This window comes from Laccaria bicolor, genomic scaffold, assembly GCF_000143565.1.
Source record: "Laccaria bicolor S238N-H82 LACBIscaffold_1 genomic scaffold, whole genome shotgun sequence".
Taxonomy (NCBI): domain Eukaryota; kingdom Fungi; phylum Basidiomycota; class Agaricomycetes; order Agaricales; family Hydnangiaceae; genus Laccaria; species Laccaria bicolor.
The window spans coordinates 435,830-457,884 of NW_001889872.1; the positions used below are offsets into that span (position 1 = coordinate 435,830).

The 22,055-nt window shown below is 47.2% G+C and overlaps 11 protein-coding genes across 11 annotated transcripts; 6 read left to right on the forward strand and 5 right to left on the reverse strand.

The window, feature by feature from the left end:
- Nucleotides 1–57: 57 nt before the first annotated feature.
- Nucleotides 58–828, reverse strand: LACBIDRAFT_291534 (uncharacterized protein; the record flags this gene model as incomplete). The annotated part of the gene is made up of 4 exons (XM_001873818.1): nt 58–211; nt 261–342; nt 395–637; nt 694–828. The coding sequence occupies 4 exons, from the start codon at nt 826–828 to the stop codon at nt 117–119; spliced, it is 555 nt and encodes a 184-aa protein (XP_001873853.1). The 3' UTR covers nt 58–116.
- A 142-nt stretch (nt 829–970) lies between these two features.
- Nucleotides 971–2,665, forward strand: LACBIDRAFT_378984 (dihydrolipoamide acetyltransferase; the record flags this gene model as incomplete). The annotated part of the gene is made up of 6 exons (XM_001873206.1): nt 971–1,004; nt 1,054–1,196; nt 1,248–1,310; nt 1,360–2,048; nt 2,100–2,262; nt 2,312–2,665. The coding sequence occupies 6 exons, from the start codon at nt 971–973 to the stop codon at nt 2,579–2,581; spliced, it is 1,362 nt and encodes a 453-aa protein (XP_001873241.1). The 3' UTR covers nt 2,582–2,665.
- A 78-nt stretch (nt 2,666–2,743) lies between these two features.
- Nucleotides 2,744–4,949, forward strand: LACBIDRAFT_300769 (uncharacterized protein; the record flags this gene model as incomplete). Its single annotated transcript, XM_001873207.1, has 9 exons — nt 2,744–2,848; nt 2,913–3,104; nt 3,160–3,411; nt 3,458–3,526; nt 3,579–3,641; nt 3,699–3,845; nt 3,899–4,269; nt 4,327–4,618; nt 4,671–4,949. The coding sequence occupies 9 exons, from the start codon at nt 2,744–2,746 to the stop codon at nt 4,947–4,949; spliced, it is 1,770 nt and encodes a 589-aa protein (XP_001873242.1).
- A 246-nt stretch (nt 4,950–5,195) lies between these two features.
- LACBIDRAFT_300770 (uncharacterized protein) lies at nt 5,196–6,652 on the forward strand (the record flags this gene model as incomplete). Its single annotated transcript, XM_001873208.1, has 8 exons — nt 5,196–5,238; nt 5,290–5,544; nt 5,591–5,692; nt 5,739–5,958; nt 6,009–6,277; nt 6,330–6,405; nt 6,458–6,556; nt 6,613–6,652. 8 exons carry the CDS (start codon nt 5,196–5,198, stop codon nt 6,650–6,652), a joined length of 1,104 nt encoding a protein of 367 aa, XP_001873243.1.
- A 126-nt stretch (nt 6,653–6,778) lies between these two features.
- On the reverse strand, nt 6,779–7,870 carry LACBIDRAFT_242566 (glycosyltransferase family 8 protein; the record flags this gene model as incomplete). Its single annotated transcript, XM_001873819.1, has 4 exons — nt 6,779–7,271; nt 7,323–7,465; nt 7,519–7,575; nt 7,655–7,870. The coding sequence occupies 4 exons, from the start codon at nt 7,868–7,870 to the stop codon at nt 6,779–6,781; spliced, it is 909 nt and encodes a 302-aa protein (XP_001873854.1).
- A 274-nt stretch (nt 7,871–8,144) lies between these two features.
- On the reverse strand, nt 8,145–8,465 carry LACBIDRAFT_229120 (40S ribosomal protein S28; the record flags this gene model as incomplete). Its single annotated transcript, XM_001873820.1, has 2 exons — nt 8,145–8,366; nt 8,421–8,465. Coding segments are annotated over 2 exons (267 nt in total), but the record flags the coding sequence as incomplete, so codon positions are not given.
- A 139-nt stretch (nt 8,466–8,604) lies between these two features.
- Nucleotides 8,605–12,122, reverse strand: LACBIDRAFT_181332 (uncharacterized protein). Its single transcript, XM_001873821.1, has 8 exons — nt 11,907–12,122; nt 11,656–11,851; nt 11,443–11,599; nt 11,338–11,395; nt 11,018–11,289; nt 10,791–10,969; nt 10,581–10,736; nt 8,605–8,629 (listed from the first exon to the last, which is right to left on the reverse strand). Exons 1-7 carry the CDS (start codon nt 12,098–12,100, stop codon nt 10,620–10,622), a joined length of 1,173 nt encoding a protein of 390 aa, XP_001873856.1. The 5' UTR covers nt 12,101–12,122; the 3' UTR covers nt 8,605–8,629; nt 10,581–10,619.
- Nucleotides 12,123–12,219: 97 nt separating this feature from the next.
- On the forward strand, nt 12,220–12,454 carry LACBIDRAFT_300774 (uncharacterized protein; the record flags this gene model as incomplete). Its single annotated transcript, XM_001873209.1, has 2 exons — nt 12,220–12,312; nt 12,360–12,454. The coding sequence occupies exons 1-2, from the start codon at nt 12,225–12,227 to the stop codon at nt 12,452–12,454; spliced, it is 183 nt and encodes a 60-aa protein (XP_001873244.1). The 5' UTR covers nt 12,220–12,224.
- A 217-nt stretch (nt 12,455–12,671) lies between these two features.
- LACBIDRAFT_187325 (uncharacterized protein) lies at nt 12,672–13,826 on the reverse strand. The gene is made up of 7 exons (XM_001873822.1): nt 13,694–13,826; nt 13,524–13,644; nt 13,321–13,463; nt 13,155–13,271; nt 12,995–13,104; nt 12,833–12,943; nt 12,672–12,783 (listed from the first exon to the last, which is right to left on the reverse strand). The coding sequence occupies exons 1-7, from the start codon at nt 13,778–13,780 to the stop codon at nt 12,723–12,725; spliced, it is 750 nt and encodes a 249-aa protein (XP_001873857.1). The 5' UTR covers nt 13,781–13,826; the 3' UTR covers nt 12,672–12,722.
- Nucleotides 13,827–14,106: 280 nt separating this feature from the next.
- On the forward strand, nt 14,107–16,218 carry LACBIDRAFT_300776 (uncharacterized protein; the record flags this gene model as incomplete). The annotated part of the gene is made up of 13 exons (XM_001873210.1): nt 14,107–14,142; nt 14,209–14,241; nt 14,297–14,382; nt 14,435–14,591; nt 14,645–14,731; nt 14,787–14,890; nt 14,942–15,083; nt 15,134–15,265; nt 15,312–15,401; nt 15,453–15,731; nt 15,790–15,853; nt 15,913–16,035; nt 16,082–16,218. The coding sequence occupies 13 exons, from the start codon at nt 14,107–14,109 to the stop codon at nt 16,216–16,218; spliced, it is 1,470 nt and encodes a 489-aa protein (XP_001873245.1).
- Nucleotides 16,219–16,530: 312 nt separating this feature from the next.
- CHR16201 (SNF2 family DNA-dependent ATPase) lies at nt 16,531–22,025 on the forward strand (the record flags this gene model as incomplete). The annotated part of the gene is made up of 16 exons (XM_001873211.1): nt 16,531–16,959; nt 17,012–17,236; nt 17,284–18,111; nt 18,164–18,503; nt 18,550–18,648; nt 18,702–18,899; nt 18,955–19,136; nt 19,196–19,450; nt 19,500–19,668; nt 19,719–19,927; nt 19,980–20,141; nt 20,191–20,476; nt 20,529–20,670; nt 20,720–21,337; nt 21,393–21,624; nt 21,678–22,025. 16 exons carry the CDS (start codon nt 16,531–16,533, stop codon nt 22,023–22,025), a joined length of 4,722 nt encoding a protein of 1,573 aa, XP_001873246.1.
- Between the last annotated feature and the right edge of the window lie 30 nt (nt 22,026–22,055).

Below are 22,055 nucleotides of genomic sequence, written 5' to 3' on the forward strand. Positions count from 1 at the left end.
GAATTGGCCGATTTGCAAAACAACCCTTGCCCAGCCAGACCCTTACATAGGTCACTCGAGAAAAGAGGAAACGTGATACAATTGCTGAGAACAGTTGGCAAATTACGTTTATTTAGCTAGAGACCTTCTGGTTTAGCACACTTTCGTTTCTCAACTTTGCCAGTCTGCGGACACCGCATTTCCTGCCAGGAGATTGGTTCCAATGTGGCACCTGTCAGGGCAGTGTAAATCAAGGACAAGTGGAACGACAATGTTCTAACCAGCTTCGCTTGTCGCAAAAATTACACCAAGGTCATTCCTCGCGGTCGTCACAAAGTAGCTTCGGGTGTCACCTAGTGAAATCTTGACAGTCCTTGTCAGTCAGAAAAGTCATTCATCGCGATGAGTGACCCACCACTACGCCTCGCACAACGTCGCCGCCTCTAAAACAATCTCCGATCTTAACCTTGTCTTTTTCGGTGGCACGCACGTCTTGCGTCCTGATGACGCCCGTAAACTCCTCTCCAGCCGGAAGGGGGACATCATCAACAACGGATATGGAGATGAGGGCTTGCAACGGGGACAGACGGGTAACAGAACCGAGGACGATGGAATTGGGGGCAGGAGGACGAGGGCGAAGGCGAGGGATCGTCAGGGTCTAAGAGAGGCGGCATTGAGGCAAAAAAAAAAACACCAAGATTACTGGTGACGAACAGCGGCGTCCAAAGTGGGCACCCCAAGTAAACTTGCTCTTATGCATGCATCGCGGACATATACTCCTGTTCCAAGCTGAGGAGCGGGCCCACGAGAGGGCAGAACAACTGGTTGACCAGGAAGCAAAGTGGACATATCAATTATTTAATTATTTAATTACTTAGTACGCCGGTCCGCTCATACATTGTTTGTTTGTGTTTGGCCCACCCCTCCCCAACAAATCGTGACAGGGACCTGAATTGTAACTTTACCAAGTTTCCTTTCGCCGACTCTCTCCATGGCCTCCTCCTTGGCTCGCATTTTGTCGCGCGGTGTGTACGCGTTATTCACTTATGTTTTTTTACCTCTGACAACCACTAGGCTTCCATGTCTCGGCTCGAAGGCGTGCCCTTGCTCCTTTCAATATGCCAGCAATGAGCCCTACCATGACTGAGGGTGGCATTGCATCATGGAAGAAGAAGGAAGGAGAGGCTTTTTCTCCTGGGGATGTCCTTTTGGAAATAGTCAGTCTTTTTCAAGTTGTTTGGGTCTCATTCGCTCAGTCCAGTCTGCAGGAGACCGACAAGGCTACCATTGACGTCGAAGCCCAGGATGACGGAATTCTTGCTAAAATCATTGTAAGCGTAATATTCGTCTCATGCTCATAGTTTAACCCTCAATCTTCAGGCACAAGATGGCGCGAAGGGTGTGCCCATTGGGTCAATAATTGCTGTTGTCGCCGAAGAGGGCGATGATCTTTCGGGTGCGGCCGCATTCGCTGAACAAGCGGCTACTCGGGGCCCACCGAGCAATCAGACGACCACGGAACCAAAAGCAGAGAGCCCACCTCCTCCCAAGGACTCGCAGCCTCCCACAACGACTCCTAGTACGCCATCTAAAGAGTCTCTTCCTTCTGGGGACCGTATCTTCGCATCCCCCATTGCCAAGAAGATTGCTCTCGAGCGCGGAATTCCTCTGGCTAAAGTTTCTGGATCTGGCCCTGGGGGCCGGATCATTCGTGAGGACGTCGAAAAATATAAGGAGATACCAGCTTTGGCCTCTGCTACCCAGACGAACTTGGCGCAACCCCCGGCAGCAGCTTTACCTGATTATGTCGACACGCCTATTTCTAACATGCGTCGTACAATCGGTGCCCGCCTTACACAGTCCAAGCAAGAGTTGCCACATTATTATCTCACCGTCGAAATTAACATGGACAAGACTTTGAAATTAAGAGAGGTGTTCAACAAGACTCTTACAGAGAAGGATAAATCCGCGAAGCTCAGCGTGAACGACTTCATCGTCAAAGCTGTAACCTGTGCACTTTCCGATGTCCCAGAGGCTAATTCGGCGTGGCTTGGAGAGGTCATCCGAACGTCAGTCTCTCACCCGTAAACATCGTTTCGGTCAACTCATTTCGTTTTCAGATACAACAAGGCTGACATTTCAGTTGCCGTTGCTACGCCGACAGGCCTTATTACTCCCATTATCAAGGATGCTGGCTCAAAGGGATTGGCTACTATTTCTGCAGAAACAAAAGCGCTCGCAAAGAAGGCCCGGGACGGGAAGCTGGCACCTGCTGAGTACCAGGTTCGTTATTTGACAAATGTCCACACGCAGGTATTAACATGTCATGTAGGGTGGGACATTCACCATCTCCAACCTTGGGATGTTTGGCATTGACCACTTTACTGCCATTATCAACCCTCCACAGTCATGCATTCTTGCCGTTGGCTCAACGGAGGCCAAACTAGTTCCCGCCCCGGAGGAGGAACGTGGTTTCAAAATCGTGCAAGTGATGAAGGTTACTCTCAGCTCCGACCACCGAACTGTTGACGGCGCTGTTGGTGCCAGATGGTTAACTGCCTTCAAAGGATACCTTGAAAATCCTTTAACTTTTATGCTATGATAGATAGAGCGTTTGTAGTCCGATAGAGCCCATGAATTTGAAGTAATTCAATTTCAAATGAGAAATTACCTTGAAACGCCCTCACGTGATATGTGTACAAGGTAACTGCAAATGGCCAAAACGTAGCCATTATACTTACCTTTCTCTCTCCCAACGTCTCTTATGGACGAACCCGATGTTTTCTGGGCTGACGTGCTCAAACGGTGGTCTGATGCTTCACAGAATGTGGTAAGGCTACGCAAGGAGCTCACGCAAACGCAAGAAGAAGTAAGTCGCCTCTTCAGGCCTTTAGGTCTCTATCTCCACAAACTTATTGTACGTACGTGATCAGCGGGATAAATACCGCCACGAATTGCACTCTTTCAAGCAAGTAACAGAGCCTTTCCCACTTCCTTTTGGGCAACCTACAACCGCGACGCTGGAAGCATATCCCCCATCGAGCACTGTCACATCGAACAAGCTTCAGGAGGCCGAAGCTGGTCTTGGGAGAGCGAAGCACGAATACCAAAAGCTTCGGGATCAGGTTGGTTGATAATAATTGGATGCAGCTGCATTAATTATTCACTGCATACTCAAAGCTCAAGGACTCTGAGCAGAGGATAGAATCACTTGTTCTACAAATCACTGCTCTTCAGCGCGAACGGGACACGATCCAAGCATACAGCAAGAATATTCAAGAAGAGCTTGAAACACTTCAAAGAGCACACTCAACTCTTCAGTCTGAACGAGATGAACTAAATAGGCTCAACAACGATATTCAAGAGCAATTGAAAACTGCTCAAGCAGAACTTTCCGCGTCTCAGTTGGGAAATGATGATTTAACGCAGAAAGTACATATAATCTATTGTTCAAAAGCTGCTCTGACCAAGATAACAGCTGCAGCTTTTATCCAACATCTCCCACGAGAACGAAACTTTGAGACAGCAGCTGCTCCAACTCAACGAGGTTTGCCGTGCCACCCCGTCAAATTTGGCTCAACCAACATGATTATCAACAGGTTTCTACAAACAAACAACCGCAGGACTGGAATAAGGCTCGGGTATACTCACTTGAGGAGCAGGTATGGTCGTGCATTAACGCTGAGGTTAAGCAGCCTGAAAAAAATTATGTGACACAGGTTGAACGTCTGGAGTTCTCGAACCAAGCACTCGAAAAAGACAACAAGAGTCTGCGCGACGAACTTAAGACTGCCCATGGTAATCTTCATAAGATCAAGGAGAGTAACAACGTTCTTCATGAGACGATTACAAAGTTAAAACAGTTGGTACGTGTTCCTAAAGGATGCCAACACGTCTCAAAATACAACTTGGTTTATAGGCACGACATGTTGTGGTCCCCGCCAGTCATAAACCTCATGTAGCTTCTGCTAGGACGACGCAGTCTGTCCCTGCAGAAGTAATACCGTCAGTCAACATCGCCAGTCTCCCGAATGCGCTCAAGAAGCCCGTGAAGCCGACTGCAAACCACCTTACTGTTGACTCTGGCAAAGAAGATCCGACAATCGTCGAGCCTTCTGTGTCGAAACCGCAATCATCATCTGTTACTCCACGTATTCCTCCCCACCGCCAAATGGAGATTGACAGCTTTCCTGTTTTTATCCCCGATGTTGATGCCGCGTCCGACCATACCTTTGACCGTGAGTTTATGAAGAATGCATTGGGTGGAAGCATTCAACCGCTGATTGTTCGGTTTGTATCACAATGTCGACATCAACTCCTTTACTGACGTGCCCCTTCAACCATCAGGATTACTGCTAGCCAAACACCTTTGGCAGAAACACGAAACATTTCTAGTTACCTTTGTCCCGGTTTGGACCATAATCCTTGGTGCCCTTCAACGCCTGGTGAAAATGGATACATATTCGTGGGTCTTGGCAAAGAGAAAGATACTTTCGAGCTTCCTGAAATACACAGTGTGTTTGTTGGACTGAAAAAAACGAAGACAAAAGATAATCGGAGATTTCGGTACCTTGGGAAGTACATCGCAAAGCGAGTTGAACCTCTTAGTCCTCAGGAATGGAAGACACTTGCCATTCATGTGAGCTCGGATTCTCTTGCCTTTTGGCGGTTTTTCATCTATATTTTCTCAGGTCAGGTGCACATACGTTCAAACAACAAAGGCCAAAACAAAAGATGTTCGTACCCTTGACGCCATCATGGCTGCGTACGATAGCGGAGAGCTATTGGTCCCCTGTGTGCGCTTACAGTGCATAGGATTCGACGAACAACTCTTCGGAGCGTTGATAAGCAAGATGGCTACCCCTTCTTCAAAGTCCACTTCGGCAGCGCGAACCAAGCGAACAAGGGAAGGCAACGAAGGCGACGAATCTTGCGAGAGAAAGAAGCGGACTGTTCGACAAGTTCAATAAGCTCTCTCCCAGCTACACTAGGTCCGTTCATGTACATGTTATCGTGATGTTGTTATAGTGTAGTTGTTATAGTGTAGTTGTTATAGTGTAGTTGTTATAGTGTATTTATATCTCAAGTACCGTATTGTATCTTCATGCTTAATCATTCACTCGCCTTCTTTTTATTCTATACCAAGACGTCCACTCTTACACGGTCGAATCATTGAGTTGCATTTCCAAAACCGTGTCAACCAGAATCAAGAAAATATGCCGAGCCATACTCGTAGATCGAATCCTTTGATAAACCCAGGTTGGTGTGACAGATGAACCTCAGACTCGCGAAAACTCATACTTCAGAAAGAACGGCCTCGTCTGGCCCTTGGCCTTGAAGGATCTGCAAACAAACTCGGAGCTGGTGTGATCAAACACACTGAGGATGGATCTTCGATAGTATTGTCAAATGTCAGGCACACCTACATCACCCCACCTGGGGAGGGCTTTCAACCCCGGGACACCGCTCTACATCATCGTAAATGGGCACTCGAGGTCATCAATGACTGTCTTTTGAAGGCAAACGTATCGATGCATGATTTGGACTGTATCTGCTATACTAAGGGTGTGTTAACTTTTGAAGCGATATTCTTTATAAACAAATCGTCAAGGACCTGGCATGGGTGCTCCTCTTCAATCCGTAGCTCTTGTGGCCAGGACGTTGTCTCTTTTGTTTGAAAAACCATTAGTGGGGGTTAACCACTGTATCGGTCGTACGTTGCGTTTGGCCCTCCTTTCTGGGTCGCTGATGAGATTTAGATATTGAAATGGGGCGGGAAATCACTGGAGCAAAAAATCCAGTTGTTCTCTACGTGTCGGGTGGCAATACCCAAGTGATTGCATATTCACGGCAATGCTACAGGATATTCGGAGAGACGCTCGATATCGCTGTTGGGAACTGCTTGGACCGCTTTGCTCGAGTTATCAATTTGAGCAACGACCCCAGTCCAGGTTACAACATCGAGCAGGAGGCAAGAAGGTAGGCCTCTGGAGATTTCCTTATCGGCACGTCTACCATCCCCTTATCAGGGGGAAGCGACTTCTGCCGTTGCCATACGCCACCAAAGGAATGGACATCAGTCTTTCTGGTATTCTGACGTCTGCGGAGGCCTTTACGTACGATAAGAGGTATCGACCGGACGGGAAACAAAAGAGTCCAGAAGACGAAGATGTTATAACACCTGCTGATCTTTGCTTTTCCCTTCAAGAAACAGTATTTGCAATGCTTGTTGAAATCACTGAACGAGCTATGGCACACATAGGTAGCAAAGAAGTGCTAATCGTCGGTGGTGTCGGTTGCAAGTACATTTTAACGAAGGGAGTGGGTTGTTTACGCTAATCCGTCCGTAGGCAACGAAAGGCTGCAAGAAATGATGGGCATCATGGCTCGAGAAAGAAATGGAGAGGTGTTCGCCACAGATGAGCGGTCAGAGTGTCCCATTCATCCGTTTTTCATCCGTCTCATCACTATATCACAGCTTTTGCATTGACAACGGCATCATGATTGCGCAAGCTGGCCTCCTCGGCTTTCGTATGGGCCAAACTACACCCCTTGCAAAGAGTACATGCACTCAAAGGTAAGCCATCGAGGAGACATCGATGTCAACGCGCTTGCCCTTACTGCCTGGGTCAGGTTTCGGACAGACCAAGTTGATGTCATCTGGCGAGCATGACCGTCGGCGTTTTTTTTCTCGTAGGATTCGTGTAGAACCCTCTTTTGGGCCCTTTCAATTACCAGACGATAAAAACGAAATATCTATAGCTTCTAGAGCGATGAAGTTTAAAGCTGGGGTCCCAAATCAGTGTACATTATCCACATTGGCTAACATTAACTTCCATCCTTCTGAATCAGTACATTCCAGATTGACGATCATCGCATCGAACTGCTCCCACCACCAACCATTTACAGTCGCGAATGGTGAATCTGGAGGGGTGACCCTTGACTGCCAAGGTTTATCCGGAAGGATGTAATGGAGACATCGGACCTCCTCGTCACTCCATTCTTGAGGGTGAACAAAGCGCAATGTCCGAAGAGCATTATAGTACCAAGAGATGGGCCGCCATTTTCCTTCGAAGAAAGCCGTTAAGAGATCTTGATCTGGGAAAGAGAATGTCGCGATCTTGTCAGAAGTTTGAAGGAAGTGAACGATTGCATCTAAAAGCTCTTTTGATGGGTTGAGGACAACCGTTCCAGAATTTAATTGATGATAGGGGCGAGGCGTCTCCGGGGTTGCGGGTGGTGGTAGGGCCCCTGGATGCGTCACAGCTGTGTGGGCGCAATTTTCTGGTATCCTATTGATATGATTAGCATCTGGATACGTGATCAAATCCATTGAATATTACCAGTCTGAGGGATAATGAGCCAATTTACGCGGATTGCAAGCACATACATGTACTGCGGCAATCTCGTCTTTGGGTAGATCGAGCTCCATCAGATCATCCATGTTCCGCCGAATGATCATGTCACTGTCCAAGAGAACGATTCTCTGGGAACGAATTAGCTTGGTTGATATATTTGCTATGGGCGGCAATGAATCACCTCAAATTCTACAAGCTCAAACCCACTTCCATTCGAGAATATTAAATGGGTTGCATGCTCATCAGCGAGATAAAGCATACCGCAGCTTGGTCCACGTATCGCCAAACCTAGCGTCATGCTCAGCCAGGACATGAACCCCTTCTCTCGGCTGGAGCGTCTCAACTTCCCGCAATGTAATTCCCTGTTTGCGAAGGACATCTCTCGCAGATCGTGGCAAGGACGGAGTGACCATCACGACCAGTGGATGTTTGGATTCCACAGCTCGTAAGCCATGATGCAAGACGAGGACTCCAGGCAGGTAAGATGTTTTGGTCAGAAGCGTAACATAGGCAAACGCAGTTCCGGGAACCATTTTGTGGCGAGGAACAGGAGCAAAATTATCATGATCAATCGCGTTCCTCTAAAAGTCACGCTGGCCGTCCGGTGAACCGATGTTCATCAATTTGCACGGCATTGGGACCTTTCAAGGCTCAAATAAAGCGGCTTTTAAGTACTGTATCGGGCCGTCTCATGGAAAGAGACGTATCTCAAAATCAGTCGAGTGGATCATGGGGGTGGATGAATTTTATACACTCATAGTGCAGATGATAAAAAAAGACAACAGCGATAAAGGAGAAAGATAGAAATCAACGCAGACGCCTTTGAACGAAAGCAAAAACTGTCAGGATGGTGCCAAATGAAAGACTGCAGAAGACGCACCTCGCTTCACGTTCGCTCTCCAAAAGAGCAAGAATATCCTCCTCCCGCACGGGTCCCTTCACATTTCGAATGATTGTCCGGGATGTATCATCCATGAACTCTACCCGGACTTGAGTAACGCCTCCGCGGGATCCAGTCCGCCCAAGAACCTGTTGGGTGGACAAGGTCAGATCTCATGGATAGTTACGATAAGTCGATTTGACCTTGATGACTTTAGCGAGTTTGACCGGGGCTTTCGAAGAATCCTGGAGATATTCTTCAACGTTTTATTCACGGAGATGTGGATTTACTTACCATTTTGTGAAAGAGTGACGACGACGATGTGGACTTTTGTTGATTGCGTGTAGAGAATAGAGTTCAATGATTCGACATGTTCAATCTCCGCTTCAATACTGTGATGGATTACTTCTAATTACCTTGCTTGTCAAGGTCTATTTCCACGGTCATAATTATGTAAGCCGTCGTACTGTCCCCCAAGGTCATATATCACTTTTATTTCAGCCGAAGCGTTAGAGACCGCTCTAGACTGGCTGCCAAACCCAACCAAGCAAATCCGACGTACAGTCGCGGACAGCCAAAGTCAACCAAGTTGATATCTTGGGAAGGACTAAATATTTTGACATTCTGACTTCAGATTCGAACTCAGGATGTGAAAATACGTCCAAAAACACCTCTTTGAAGTTTTTCCCACGAGAAATTGGGTTGGCCAAAATTTTGGACTACTTTTGTCATCCGGTAAGGCTCTTCAGCGGCTCTTAAGACCCCCTTGGCAGGTTCCCAATGCCGGAGGTGACCGAAAAATTTAGTGGCACTTGCCAAACATTGTAATTCTGATTGGAAATCAGTAATATACAATCTGCTAAAGGTGGGAAGAGGAGGGGGGTCAAAAGGACAGGGTTCATTGAGGGTCCATGGGGGTGGGAAGACCCTGAATTGCCATTTTAGGTAGTTTAAAATCATTTTTTTCTTCAACAACGGCTCATCAGAATTTTCCCAAAGTCCAGGATCAGATGCAGAACTAAAAAAGGAGTCGATTGCACTATTTTTCATAATTTTAGGGGTCCATTTGAGGGCCGGCCAATATTTTGGGGGTAAAATTTCTCATTTCATCGATTTTGAAAAATCGGCTCGTGGAAATCGAAGCATTGAGTCCTAATCTTCACGTTTCTGCAATAAAAAGTACTATTGAAGGTTGTGCAGGGTCCTCACATCACGATCACAAAATTAGTTGACTTTGGCTGTCCGCGACTGTACAGTCGTGGACAAGCAAAGCCCACTAATTTGGTATCTTGGTAAATAATGTATCTAGAGCTGAGATTTTTCCAGATTCTGGCTCAGATTTGCGAAATGCGTCGAAAAACGCACCTCCGATGTTTTTCCCACGAGGAATTGGTGTGGCCAAAATTTTGGACCAGAAAACTGCAACATTTGGGGAGAAAAACAGGTCAAAACCGGCCAGAAATTATCGAAAGTTGGTACCTGTGCTGGGCTTCGGCTGAAAGCTACTCACAAAGGGCAAAGAATCTATCAGAAAGGGATTTCCCTGCATTTCGAAAGCCTAGTGTGATGGAATTTCTTAGTCCTGTGATAGATGTCACATCAAAAAGTGACTAAGTGCCCAATTTGGGTCAATGTTTGGCAATTTTTTCCAGAAGAACCGCTTGATAAATTGTTTCGAAACTTGATGGGCAGATTGTTCTCCGTGAAAGGAAGCGATTCCGCTATTTTTCATATTTTTCTTGGCACTTTTTGGTGTCCGGCCAAAAATTTAGGGTCTATTTTTGTATATGGCCATTTTCTCCAAAACGGCTCATGAGACTTGGCTGAAATTTGGCCAGAAGCTTCCCTCAACGTATCTGCACGTTTTCCGGGCACTTTGATAGCCATCAATAATTTCCATTTTTATTAGTGGGCTTTGCTTGTCCACGACTGTACTGGCCCCCAAGGTCATATATCACTTTTTATTTCAGCCGAAGCGTTAGAGACCGCTCTAGAGCGCCGCCAAACCCAACAGCGAAAATTCGTCATCCCCAGTTCAGAGATTTCCAGGAGATTTCTTACTCAATCTACTGTCTTCAACTTATACAATTCTACTTACTAGTAACAATACTGACCAAAAGATGTTAGATTCCCACTACATAAGTAGTGGGTCACACTTTTTGTAATTTCATGGCTGCAAGGAGTGAACCGCGCAAGCGGTTCGGCGACGAGCAGCCAATAAAAGGTCACAAACTTACTCTCATTTTTAATCACCATAGCTGGCTTCAAAGCGCCCACAGGGGTGCTACAGTGATTATCATTTTTTATTCTGCATGAAATACAAGCAAGGTTTTTGTTGACATTGGAACAATGTCAAACTCTAGTTATAAATTCTAAGGATTGTAATTGTGTTGAACGGAGGTCTATCTGTCTATTCCCGTCATGGAACCTTTCTCTGAACCTTCAAGTTGAGAGATGCCCAAGCCCCCAATTGCCTTATTTTTCCCTCGAAGAACATTTTCGATGTAAAATTCACCAGCCTGCAGGCAGCGTAACCAATTTAAAACGTAAAGATATACAAACGTACGACTCACTTTATAGCTGCTGCGAACCAGAGGTCCACTAGCGACATATAGGAAACCAAGATTTTCCGCTACTTCCTTCCAGTTGTCAAATTCTGCGGGTTCCACATACCGATCAACTTTCATATGTCGTTTCGTTGGCCGCATGTATTGGCCAAAGGTGACGACATCCACATCGATCTTTCGGAGCTCTACGCAATATTTTCGTAGGTTGTGACGAGAGGATTAGTTGAGCTTACCTTTCAGCGCAGCTAAAACCTGTTCTTTTGTTTCACCGACACCGAGCATTATACTTGTCTTGGTTATTCGTACACCACTCTTCTTTGCGTGTTCTAGCACCTTGAGGCTCTGACGAAATGTCGCCCGTCGATCGCGAACAAATGGAGTGAGCTCTTCGACGGTTTCGATGTTATGTGCGTAAACATCGAGCCCTGATTGAGCAACGATGGAAACATGATCAAGGGAACCTGCGAAATCCCCTGTCAGCGCCTCAACGAGTATTTGTGGAGCCCTGGAATGTGTAAGTAGAATAACATGAACTTGCAGGCGAATCACTTACTTGTATTTGATTTTCCTGATGGTCTCCGCAAAGTGGTGAGCACCTCCATCCAGAAGGTCTAAAAACGACGTCAAAAGAGGACACAGTAGAAGAAAAGTTACCTGCCATCGCGGTCCACACTCGTCAAAACGATATAACCCAAACCCCATCTGCTTATAGCCTCGGCCGTGTTTTCTGGCTCATGTGGATCTAAGGGAGGCGGTGTTCGGGAAGTCTTGACCGAGCAGAATCTGCAGCCGCGGGTGCAAGTATCACCCATCAACTTCTGGGGTTGAGACACGGGAACTTGATAGAAAGGGGGGGGGGGGGGGGACGGACCATTATGGTGGCAGTGGCAGCACTTCGGCCTTCAGCTTCTGTAGCACCAGGCTTACCACCCCAACAATCACCAATGTTAGGGCAGCGGGCCTCTTCACACACTGTGTGTAGTCCCAGACCTCGTAAATCCTTTTTAATCTTGTTGAATGAAGCTCCAGAGGGTATTGACGTTTTGAGATATGAGGGTAGTCGTGGGCTACGTCGAGGAGTTCGGAGCAAGGCAAACAAAGATGTAGTTACCATGAACTTACCCTTTAGTATTCCCTAAAACGACGCGATCCGGGACCTCCTCAGATATAAAATCGTCAAGGCCTGGACCAGTTTCTAGAGATTCAGTAAACTTTGACCGGGATGAAGAGCCCGAAGATGAAGGTGTGGCGAAAGTTGCCAAACATCGAGTAAACGGAGAGCGTGGAGGTCGCAATATTCTAAGCAGAGTAGGCATCGTTTGAATTGGAAGAATATGACGGAGCGGAGTGAAGTGACTGTTCACGGTTGTGTTTGTTCTTGTCTTATTCGCATGACTTTGATTGGCATTCGTGGTACATTCCTTCAGCTCTTTTTACTCAATGAATGCCTTGTCGCGCCGTGAAGAAGAAACATTACTCAAGGCCACAAAAGCCCGTGCTCTCAGGGAATGCGATCCAGTAGTTAAAGGTATTTTTGAGACCCCCCTATCTTTCATCGTAACTAAGAACATACAGATTTTGCAGCATGTGCCTCGGGTCGCACCGTGTCTGTTGCGTGGGCTTGTAGAGACAAGCTCAAGTCTGTTCAGGAATGCATGGTCCAATTGTAAGGACGTCGTTTTTTTTACATCAGGTTTCTGAGAGCGTGTCCCAAGTACCGCACCAGAGCCAATGGAGAAGGTTCGAATGGAATACCTGCGTCTGCGCCAACAGCGGCAAGAAGGGGTGTAAGCGGATGTGAACAACGCTCAATTGCTTTCGTTCACGAAGAGCATTCGGATCACGTTTCACGGCGTATGTAGTATGTTTATTCAAACGACCAACAACTCAAATCTGCCGACTCCTGATTCTCAAAGTGAAGGTCAACTACATAAAACACTACTTCTTCCCGTTGACCGCTCTCCATTGAGCCTTGATGCCGAGGAGGGAAGAAATCAGGCTAAATATCAAAGTAAGTACAGGCCAAAGGCAAGAGTATGCATACGCACCCAAGGATTCCCAGAGTACCTTCGTTGACGTCCAGTAGTCCAGCGCCCGTGGCTGGTATCCAGACGTCAAGCAAGTCAATGACAAGTTGGTCACGGGTGCTTCGACGAGCCCTGGTGAATACAACATCAGAAGATGTTAATTTAGTTTGTGAGTAAACGAACGCTTGGACGGCATTCAACCTCGTTTCACGTGCAGCTTCTTCACCCAGGTCCTTGTCACCCCAGGCTCTTGTGTCCTGGAGTTTCTTTATTTCTTGAGCGAGTCGGGAAGCCTATGACCCTTGTATGAAATTTCCCTCAAACAGGAATAAAAGGAGCCCACCTTCAATACTCCATTGATGAGACTGAACACAATTCCTGCGAACCAGAGACGAAATGATGTTTTAGCTATACGCTTTGCTGTCTCCGGGTTCAGATTGATGAATTTTATAGAGTTTGCCTGTGCTGGAATGAACATTACTCAAATAGTGGATCAAGTGTGCACGTACCCAGACAAGAACGTCGTAACTCAGATACCCAAAGTAAGCGACCTGCCTTGCGACTGTAGTTATTGTCTCCGAGGCAGGTCCGGGTGCAAAAGTAGCACGAAGAGCGGCTTGTAAATGCTCGACGGGTTTACCCAAACGAAGCACTGGCAAGGCGGCGGATCGGATAGTTAAGGAACAGGTCGCATGATCGGCTTAAAACGCACGTTTTCGAGCCGTTCCAAGATGTGCTTTGAGATAAGTCCATCGAGCAGCTTCCAGTTTATTGCCGTTATTCTGGAGATGCCAGGCAAAAAAGCGAGCGAAAAATTGAATAGCGCGATAAACCTGGATGCGGCATTAGACAAAGCAGGTTGGGTAAGGGTGGTATGCTCACCTTGTCCCTGCCTACAGTTGTTGCACCAAACTTGAGACTCTGGGAGACTGCCGGGTGGAATACAAGTTGTGAAGCTACAGAAGCCATAGCGAAGCTTGAGATAGGATATTTGGAAGAGATTATATCCGGGCGTGAAGACGATATATCCGGGAGTCAAGACGATTATATACCGACACCCGCTCACACGTGATTTTGCGGAGGATGATAGAATTCATGGATGCAACAACATCGCTGTTACATACAAGTATTCGACAGGATGTCGGCAGGATTGACAGAATTTTGGAACAAGTTCTTACCGAGGGAGATAATCGGACGGGAGAAGCCGTTTCACCGGAGACGTGAAGGGACGACGGTGCCCAGCGGGACCCTGATCTAAACGCCATTGAAAACTTTAGCTTGACCTAAGCATCCTCATGTATAGATTGCGAATTACAGCTGCCTCTCCCAAAGTAAGTACGCCAGTGCTGCTCCTCAAATTGCAAATTCACTTTTACACGTGACTATACTTTCACTAGGCTCTCTGGACAAGACGGTATACAGCGCTAATGGTAAGCCTCATCACTGAACACATTCTTTCTGTTCTCATCACCCTTTTTCTTGCAGTCCCAACAAAAGTTCCGTGTAGAGAGAGATACTTTCGGGGAGCTGCAGGTTCCTGCAGACCGTTACTGGGGAGCTCAAACACAGAGGTTTTTGACCCATCCCTTCACACGGCTTGTTTTAACTTTGTCAACCTACTAGGTCTCTTCAAAACTTTGACATTGGCGGTCCGACAGAACGCCTCCCCCCTCCTCTAATCAAGGCCTTTGGGGTGTTGAAAAAGGCTGCATCGATCGTCAACGTCGGTTATGGCTTGGATCCTCAGATTGGGGAAGCTATCCAGAAAGCTGCTGACGATGTTAGTACCCCTTGCGTTATATGGGGTCGATCCGGTTCTGACAGAGTTCACAGGTCATATCTGGAAAGTTGATTGACCACTTCCCTCTTGTCGTCTTCCAGACTGGAAGTGGCACACAATCAAACATGAATGCCAACGAGGTCCATTTCCCTCCTCATTGTATGTCGCCCGCTCACATTCATAAAAAATCGGAAGGTTATCTCCAATCGTGCTATTGAAATTCTCGGTGGTAACCTTGGTTCGAAGAAGCCAGTCCATCCAAACGATCATGTCAACATGAGCCAGAGTAGTAATGATACGTGAGTGCCTCTTTATTCCCAAATTATGCTCGGCCTCAGCCTACTTGTCAGTTTTCCCACTGCGATGCATATTGCTGCTGTCACAGAAATCAATCGTTCCCTTCTACCCGCTTTGACGGAGCTCCGCGACGCACTTGATGCCAAGTCGAAAAAGTTTGAACACATTATCAAAATTGGACGCACCCATTTGCAGGCGAGTCACCCAATACCGTTGTTCAGGCATCATTTCTGACTTGGGCTTAGGACGCAACACCTTTGACCCTTGGCCAAGAATTCAGTGGTTATGTTCAGCAGATTACGAATGACATTGAACGAATAAAATCTACCCTCCCGCGTTTAAGCTGCCTTGCTCAAGGAGGCACAGCTGTCGGTACTGTACGGAGCTCCCTCCGAGCGTGGGCGTCAGACTTATTTGTAACAGGGCCTGAACACAAAGAAAGGATTTGATGTCAAGGTTGCCGCAGAGGTTTCTAAATTGACTGGCCTCCAGTTCGCAACAGCACCGAACAAGGTAGATGTGTTTCGTGGATTCATTCCTTTCGTTTCTTTTCACACCCTTCAGTTCGAGGCCTTGGCTACACATGACGCTCTGGTAGAAGCCCACGGCGCACTCAATGTACTCGCCTGCTCTCTGATGAAAATTGCAAACGACATTCGATATCTTGGTTCTGGACCCCGCTGCGGATTCGGCGAACTGAGCCTCCCCGAAAATGAGCCAGGGAGCAGTATCATGCCAGGAAAAGTCAACCCGACGCAATGCGAGGCTCTTACAATGGTCGCAGCGCAAGTTATGGGAAACAACACTACTATAACCATTGCAGGAGCAAGTGGTCAATTTGAGGTCCACCCATTTCGCCGTCTTCTCAACTCTTGAATTCTTCTGACAAGACCGATTATAGCTCAACGTCTACAAGCCAGTGATAATCAAGAACGTCCTGCAAAGTATCCGCCTCCTTGCTGACGGTAAGTTGATCTGCTATTGCGCTTGTTTTTCACCAATAACATTTTGTGTCCAATCAAAGGTTCCCGGTCATTCACAAAGAATTGCGTCATTGGGATTGAAGCCAATGAAAAACGCATAAATTATCTCTTGAACCAGTCCCTTATGCTCGCTACCATCCTCAATAGCCATCTGGGTTACGACAGTAAGTTGCATAGTTTGACCATATGCAAATTTTGAACTTGCTTCAGATGTTGCCAAGTGTGCGAAGAAGGCTCACAAGGAGGGAACTACGTTGAAGGAGGCAACCGTATCCCTTGGTTTCCTTACACCGGAAGAGTTTGATGAGAAAGTTCGACCTGAGTTGATGCTACATCCGGACAATTGAAGAGAGTTGGCATGGATATTTTGGATCTGTTCAGTAACGTGGTGCTCGTGTGGGTTTAGATGGGCTCTAATAGCAAGAAGAATTGTTGTACATTGGTGACCAATCATCTAGCCTTAGACCAAATTTCTTGATTCGGTGTCAATGTGAGCCAAGTGTGCGCTGTCTTACAAGCGCCAGTTGCCATTTCAACTGTGCTGTCCAAACTCGTTCAAACTCTAGGCTACTCGATTCTACCTTTTAACACCATCTCCCACATCCCTATAGCCACCAGTTCTTCTCCTTGGGCTGCAGATACTTCCGTCTGGCCCTGCAATGTCGCTTAGTCGTATTCTCAATGATGACCCACTGCCAAGGGGCCACACACCATACGTAGGGCCATCGCATTCGACCACGGGAGACGCCCCAAGGTCTCCTTCTGTTCCTCTCGCCTCTGCGGGGTACTCGTACTCCTCACAGCATCGTACCCGGGACCCCCAATTTTCGCGGACCTATAATCATCCTGTTGGGACATTGCGTCATGCCCCAACCCACCAAGATTCAGGAGACTGGACTCGAGAAGGGTTCTATCGTCGCTCCGGTGAAAGCCATTCCCTATCTGGGAAGGAGTACGAGTACGGCCGTGGTCGGTCAGACGTGGCTCGCCACTCTCGTGTACAGGGAGAGGACCCTGAGGACACCATGCGGAAAAGATACAAGGGGGCCAACGAGGATTCTGATTATCGGCTATCTGGGCAGCGCAAGGTGAACAACCTTCTTTCGCACATATCTTTCCGCTTTATTTGAACAAATTTAGATGAGCCAACAAGCGCGGCGAGATGAACGAGCGCGTCCCGGTTCTCCACTGAGCGATATGCTGGATGGGGAATTGGTTCGACAACCAGACGAGGAAGAGCGCAGGCTAGCTTCATCGGATCTGGATGACTGTGAAGAAGTTTGGATTGGCGAGCTTAGCGATTATATTCTAGAGACAAAGAAACGTCAGAACCAGGTCGCGCAGTACTTTTGGGCAAGCGTTCTGGTAAGTATACACGCATTTTTTTTTCATAGACTGACCCCAGCTACTAGGAGCGAAACTCTACTACTGCACAAGAAATGTCGCGTCATTATGCCGCAAAAATTGCTAACATACCCCTTCCGCATCCATTGTCCCCACACAATCTTGTTCGCCCCCTCAACGAGGAGGCTACAAATGCACCTTTCGTTCCATATGGTTCCGCGAACAGACCCTCGGCACGTCGTGAACGACGCAACTCAAACGCAAGCGCTGAAGACGCCGTCAATGAGTTTGAAATATACATTTTTGGAGACTCAAAGTGGAAGGGAAAGGGCACGGAGACAAGAAAGCGGGCCGTTCCAGACATCCCGTCATATTCTGGAAGCGACGTAGAATCACCGCGACAAGCGGGTTCGGCTCCGCCTCCCGTCAAGAAGAGGAAACTTGACGATGGAGCGGCTCATTTTCCAGAAGGTATTGAGCGTTCTGTGGGGGTGGATACCTTTTCAGCTCCACCTGTGAAACCCTCGATCTCTTCAAAAGGCAAAGGCAAAGGAAGGCAAACCCAACGGGAATTAAGCCATGACAGTGTATCAATGACTCCGAAACTGCCCCGCAAAAAGCCAGGCCCTAAGAAAAAGCTGGGGCTGGCCTCGGAGCTCGAGAACGACCTGGTATCTCATCCGCCATCCATCTTAGGTGATATCACTCCAGCTTTATCGAGACCTACTTCTCCCGGTCCTGCAGGTATAGCTGTGATCTACGAACTAGAGGAATACGTTCAGCCTCTCAAGAAAGCAAAGAAGATCGACGACAACGCCATGATGAAGCGCATTAAATCTTTGGACGACGCCCAGCGAAAAGTTTGGACCAACATCGCTCGTCGCGATGTTGCCAAGGTACGAAAGATCCCTCATTCCGTCTCACTCACAGCTCACATATTTGTCGCAGGTTTATAAATATCATGCTCTCGGTTACCAAACACGACAATCTCAGCTAGAGCGGATGGCAAAGCTCGCCTCTATCCAGGCTCGTAAACCATTCACGAAGACGGCAAAGGCTAACAAGGATACGCAAGCTAAAGCTAAACGCTTGATGCGCGAAATGCAGGTGTTCTGGAAGAAAAATGAGAAAGAGGAGCGAGACGTGCGCAAGCGTGAGCAAAAAGAAGCGATGGACCGTCTCAAGCTTGAAGAAGAAAAGCGCGAAGCGGCCCGACAAGCGCGGAAGCTTGAGTTTCTCATCAGCCAAACTGAGTTATACAGTCACTTCGTTGGAAGCAAACTCAAAAGTACGATTTTGGCATTACAACATACCTATCTAACTTGGTTTCGCAGCGAGTGACATTGAAGGAGAGGAGAGCCTTCCTGTTCCAGTTGGTGCTCAACTTGAAGACGATAACTCTGCTATTCTTCCGGAGATTAATTTTGACGATGGTTGGCTTCAGTTTTTCAATGATGATACATACACTTACATCTCAAATTTGCAGATGATCCTACAAATCTACATCGCCATGCAAGACTCAACGCACAGGAGGCGGTTGCTCTGGCAAAACAAAGAGCGGAACAGTTCGACACGCAAGCCGCGTTAGAGAGGAAAACAAATGAAGCTTTAAAGTTAGCCAAGGCTCAATCCCACATTCACGAAGAAACGGAAGGATCAAGTTCCAAGACGCCTCTAGTAGATCGTGCGTTCTCCCTACCGCTTTCAATTCGTCGGACACCCTGAAAACCCTTATTTAGTCGACTCTGACGAGTTAAATTTCCAGAATCCGACATCGCTAAGCGGGCCGTTGACAATTGAGCAACCCAAAATATTGATGGCTCAGCTCAAGGAGTATCAGCTTAAAGGTTTGAACTGGTTAGCCACCCTGTACGAGCAAGGGATCAACGGGATCCTCGCAGATGAGATGGGTCTTGGCAAGGTCAATTTCCTTCACTGCAAAACCACAGCTCTGCTTGAATGATAACTTTCCTCTTGTAGACAGTCCAATCGATCTCCTTATTGGCCTATCTTGCAGAAGCACACGATATATGGGGTCCCTTTCTTGTTGTTGCTCCAGCGTCCACACTCCACAATTGGCAACAAGAGTTGACCCGCTTTGTTCCAAACTTGAAAGCACTCCCTTATTGGGGCAATGTCAAAGATCGAACGACACTACGGAAATTCTGGAGCAAGAAAGAAATCAGTTATAATCAAGATGCGCCCTTCCACGTTCTTATAACAAGTTATCAACTGGTATGTAAGCAGTGAATCATACGGGCTTCTGATCCCTGACCATTTTAAGGTCACGCAAGACCAGCAATACTTTCAACGTGTCAAGTGGCAGTACATGATTCTCGACGAGGCTCAAAACATAAAAAATTCGGCGAGTGTAAGGTGGAAAACACTTCTGGGTTTTCAATGCCGCAACCGACTGTTGCTCACGGGGACTCCGATACAAAACTCCATGCAGGGTGCGGGATTAACTGTCATTTTTTTCTGCACAATTCACAAAGTTTTTCAGAACTTTGGGCTCTCCTTCACTTTATCATGCCGAGTCTCTTCGACTCTCATGACGAGTTCAACGAATGGTTTTCGAAAGACATAGAGAACGCTGCAGAAAACAAAGGGAGCAAACTCAATGAACACCAACTGCGACGTCTTCACATGATTTTGAAACCCTTTATGCTGAGGCGAGTTAAGAAGCACGTTCAAAATGAACTCAGTGAGAAGGTGAGAGAATTCCTTGATTGCAAATTTACAGTAAAATGACTCGGTCTATTAGATTGAAATTGACATTTATGTCGATTTGAGTCCCAGACAGCGTGCTCTCTATACAGCATTAGTTTCAAAAGTTTCTGTTACGGATCTCTTGGAAAAAGCGGCCAACATCGGCGATGTTGATTCTGCCCGCTCCTTGATGAACCTTGTAATGCAATTCCGAAAGGTTTTCATTTCCCCTGTAACTATGTGGATGCCTTGCTCATCCTCTTTAGGTATGCAACCATCCAGAACTATTTGAACGAGCAGATGTCGTTGCACCGTACTCCTTCTCTCGATTTGGTCAATCACGATCGCTTTTGAGGGAGGGAGATTCTATCTTCCTACCATATTCCTCTCGTAATCCCATCGAAATTTCTATCCCTCAACTTCTCTATCAAGACGGAGGTCTCATAGATGTACCAAGTGATGCATTAGCACCAGTCACCAGCTTGAGTTGTTTGACTAAGCTATTCAACATTTGGTCGACCAACTGGATCCATCAGTCTCTTTATGACGAAGGTGCGTAACTGTGTCCGATTGGTTGATCTTCATCTGAGTGGTGCCTCTCTAGTGTCGTCTTCGTTTTCCTTCCTTCGTTTGACTGATGTGACACCACAAGATGCTCACTTCCTCCACGTTGCCCCCCTTCTTCAAAGACGGCTGCATGGCGTTGGAGAAGAGATAAGATCGTCTGAAGCATCTCGCTATTCATTGTAAGCCTTAGCTGCACTTATACACTTACCCCTCTCACATTGTGCGCAGCGACGCTAAGCCTGCCGCCTATTTCTTGCGAATGTCGTCACCACTGTCGCTTCGCGGCCTCTCTACAGCAGTGGACTTGCCTGCTCTTTCATCCATTGCAACGACAAATTGGACGAATTGTTGTTTGTCCAGACCCGCAATGAAATGGTTTATTCCGCCGGTCGTTGCCCCTCCCATTTCAATACATTGTGTTGATCGTACCCTCGTTGAATCCCAGACGCGGTTCTTTGAAGCGCCTCTAGAGTCGTTAGCTCTATATGGGCTACCACGTCATTTGCAGGACTCAGACGATTCCTGCAGGATGTATCACAACCTTATCCCTGCTGTTCCACCTGCTGGGCTTATAAATTCGTCTCCTTCAGATCAGCTTCCTCGGTCAAACATGGTAGTCCCCGAGGCAAAGAGACTTATATACGACTCCGCCAAGCTTGCTCGCTTGGACTCACTGCTACAAGAACTCAAAGCTGGTGACCACCGTGTTCTGATCTACTTTCAAATGACCAGGATGATGGACTTGATGGAGGAATACCTGATTTATCGTCAATACAAATACCTACGTTTGGATGGCTCCTCAAAACTGGAAGATCGAAGAGATATGGTAATCGATTGGCAGACACGGTAAGCCCCTACAATGCTTATGCCAAGTGGCAACGTCTTGATTTGTTTTTCATAGACCCGACATTTTCGTATTCCTTCTTAGCACTCGTGCTGGTGGTCTTGGAATAAATCTCACCGCGGCTGATACGGTCGTTTTTTATGATCATGATTGGAACCCTTCAAACGATGCTCAGGCTATGGACAGGGCCCATCGTCTTGGCCAAACTCGGCAAGTGACAGTGTATCGCCTAATTACCAAGGGTACCATAGACGAGCGCATAATCCAGTTGGCGCGCGTAAAGAAAGACGTCCGTCTCCTTCTTCGAGAACATTTATGGTGTCTTACTTATTTTTTTGACAGGTTCAAGACATCGTTGTCGGGAACAAGAACTTTACAGATGTGACAAAGCCAAGCGAGATTGTCCAGCTCCTTCTTAATGACGAGCAATTGGCTTCCTTTGACTCTGCCGCGGGACTCGCGTCAAACACCAAGGGAAAACAAGCGGGGGAGACAAGGGATCCCGACTCTGTCCGAGATCTTTGGAATGACGAAGGGGACGATTTCTTTGGACACGCAGCGTCTCTTGCGACCAAAGCGGATGAAGAGAATGGACCTTCGGCTGCCCCAGCCGCGCGAGGCAAGAAACGGAAGTCGACGACAACTCGCGCCCCTCGTGGTCGTCCGAAGAAAAAGGGTCCTGGACCGTAACTTTGAAGATGGCATATTTTGTGCCTTCTA

What these genes read in the sequence shown, in the direction of transcription:
- LACBIDRAFT_181332 (XM_001873821.1), bottom strand. Translation starts at nt 12,100, where the DNA reads ATGCCTACTCTGCTTAGAATATTGCGACCTCCACGCTCTCCGTTTACT. An exon ending in GACGAGTGTGGACCGCGATG is followed by an intron (nt 11,396 to 11,442) that starts GCAGGTAACTTT and finishes CGTCGTTTTTAG; the next exon opens with ACCTTCTGGATGGAGGTGCT. An exon ending in ATCAGGAAAATCAAATACAA is followed by an intron (nt 11,290 to 11,337) that starts GTAAGTGATTCG and finishes TACACATTCCAG; the next exon opens with GGCTCCACAAATACTCGTTG.
- LACBIDRAFT_187325 (XM_001873822.1), bottom strand. Translation starts at nt 13,780, where the DNA reads ATGGCTTCTGTAGCTTCACAACTTGTATTCCACCCGGCAGTCTCCCAG. An exon ending in GTTACGACGTTCTTGTCTGG is followed by an intron (nt 13,272 to 13,320) that starts GTACGTGCACAC and finishes ATTCCAGCACAG; the next exon opens with GCAAACTCTATAAAATTCAT. An exon ending in GGTACTCTGGGAATCCTTGG is followed by an intron (nt 12,784 to 12,832) that starts GTGCGTATGCAT and finishes TTTGATATTTAG; the next exon opens with CCTGATTTCTTCCCTCCTCG.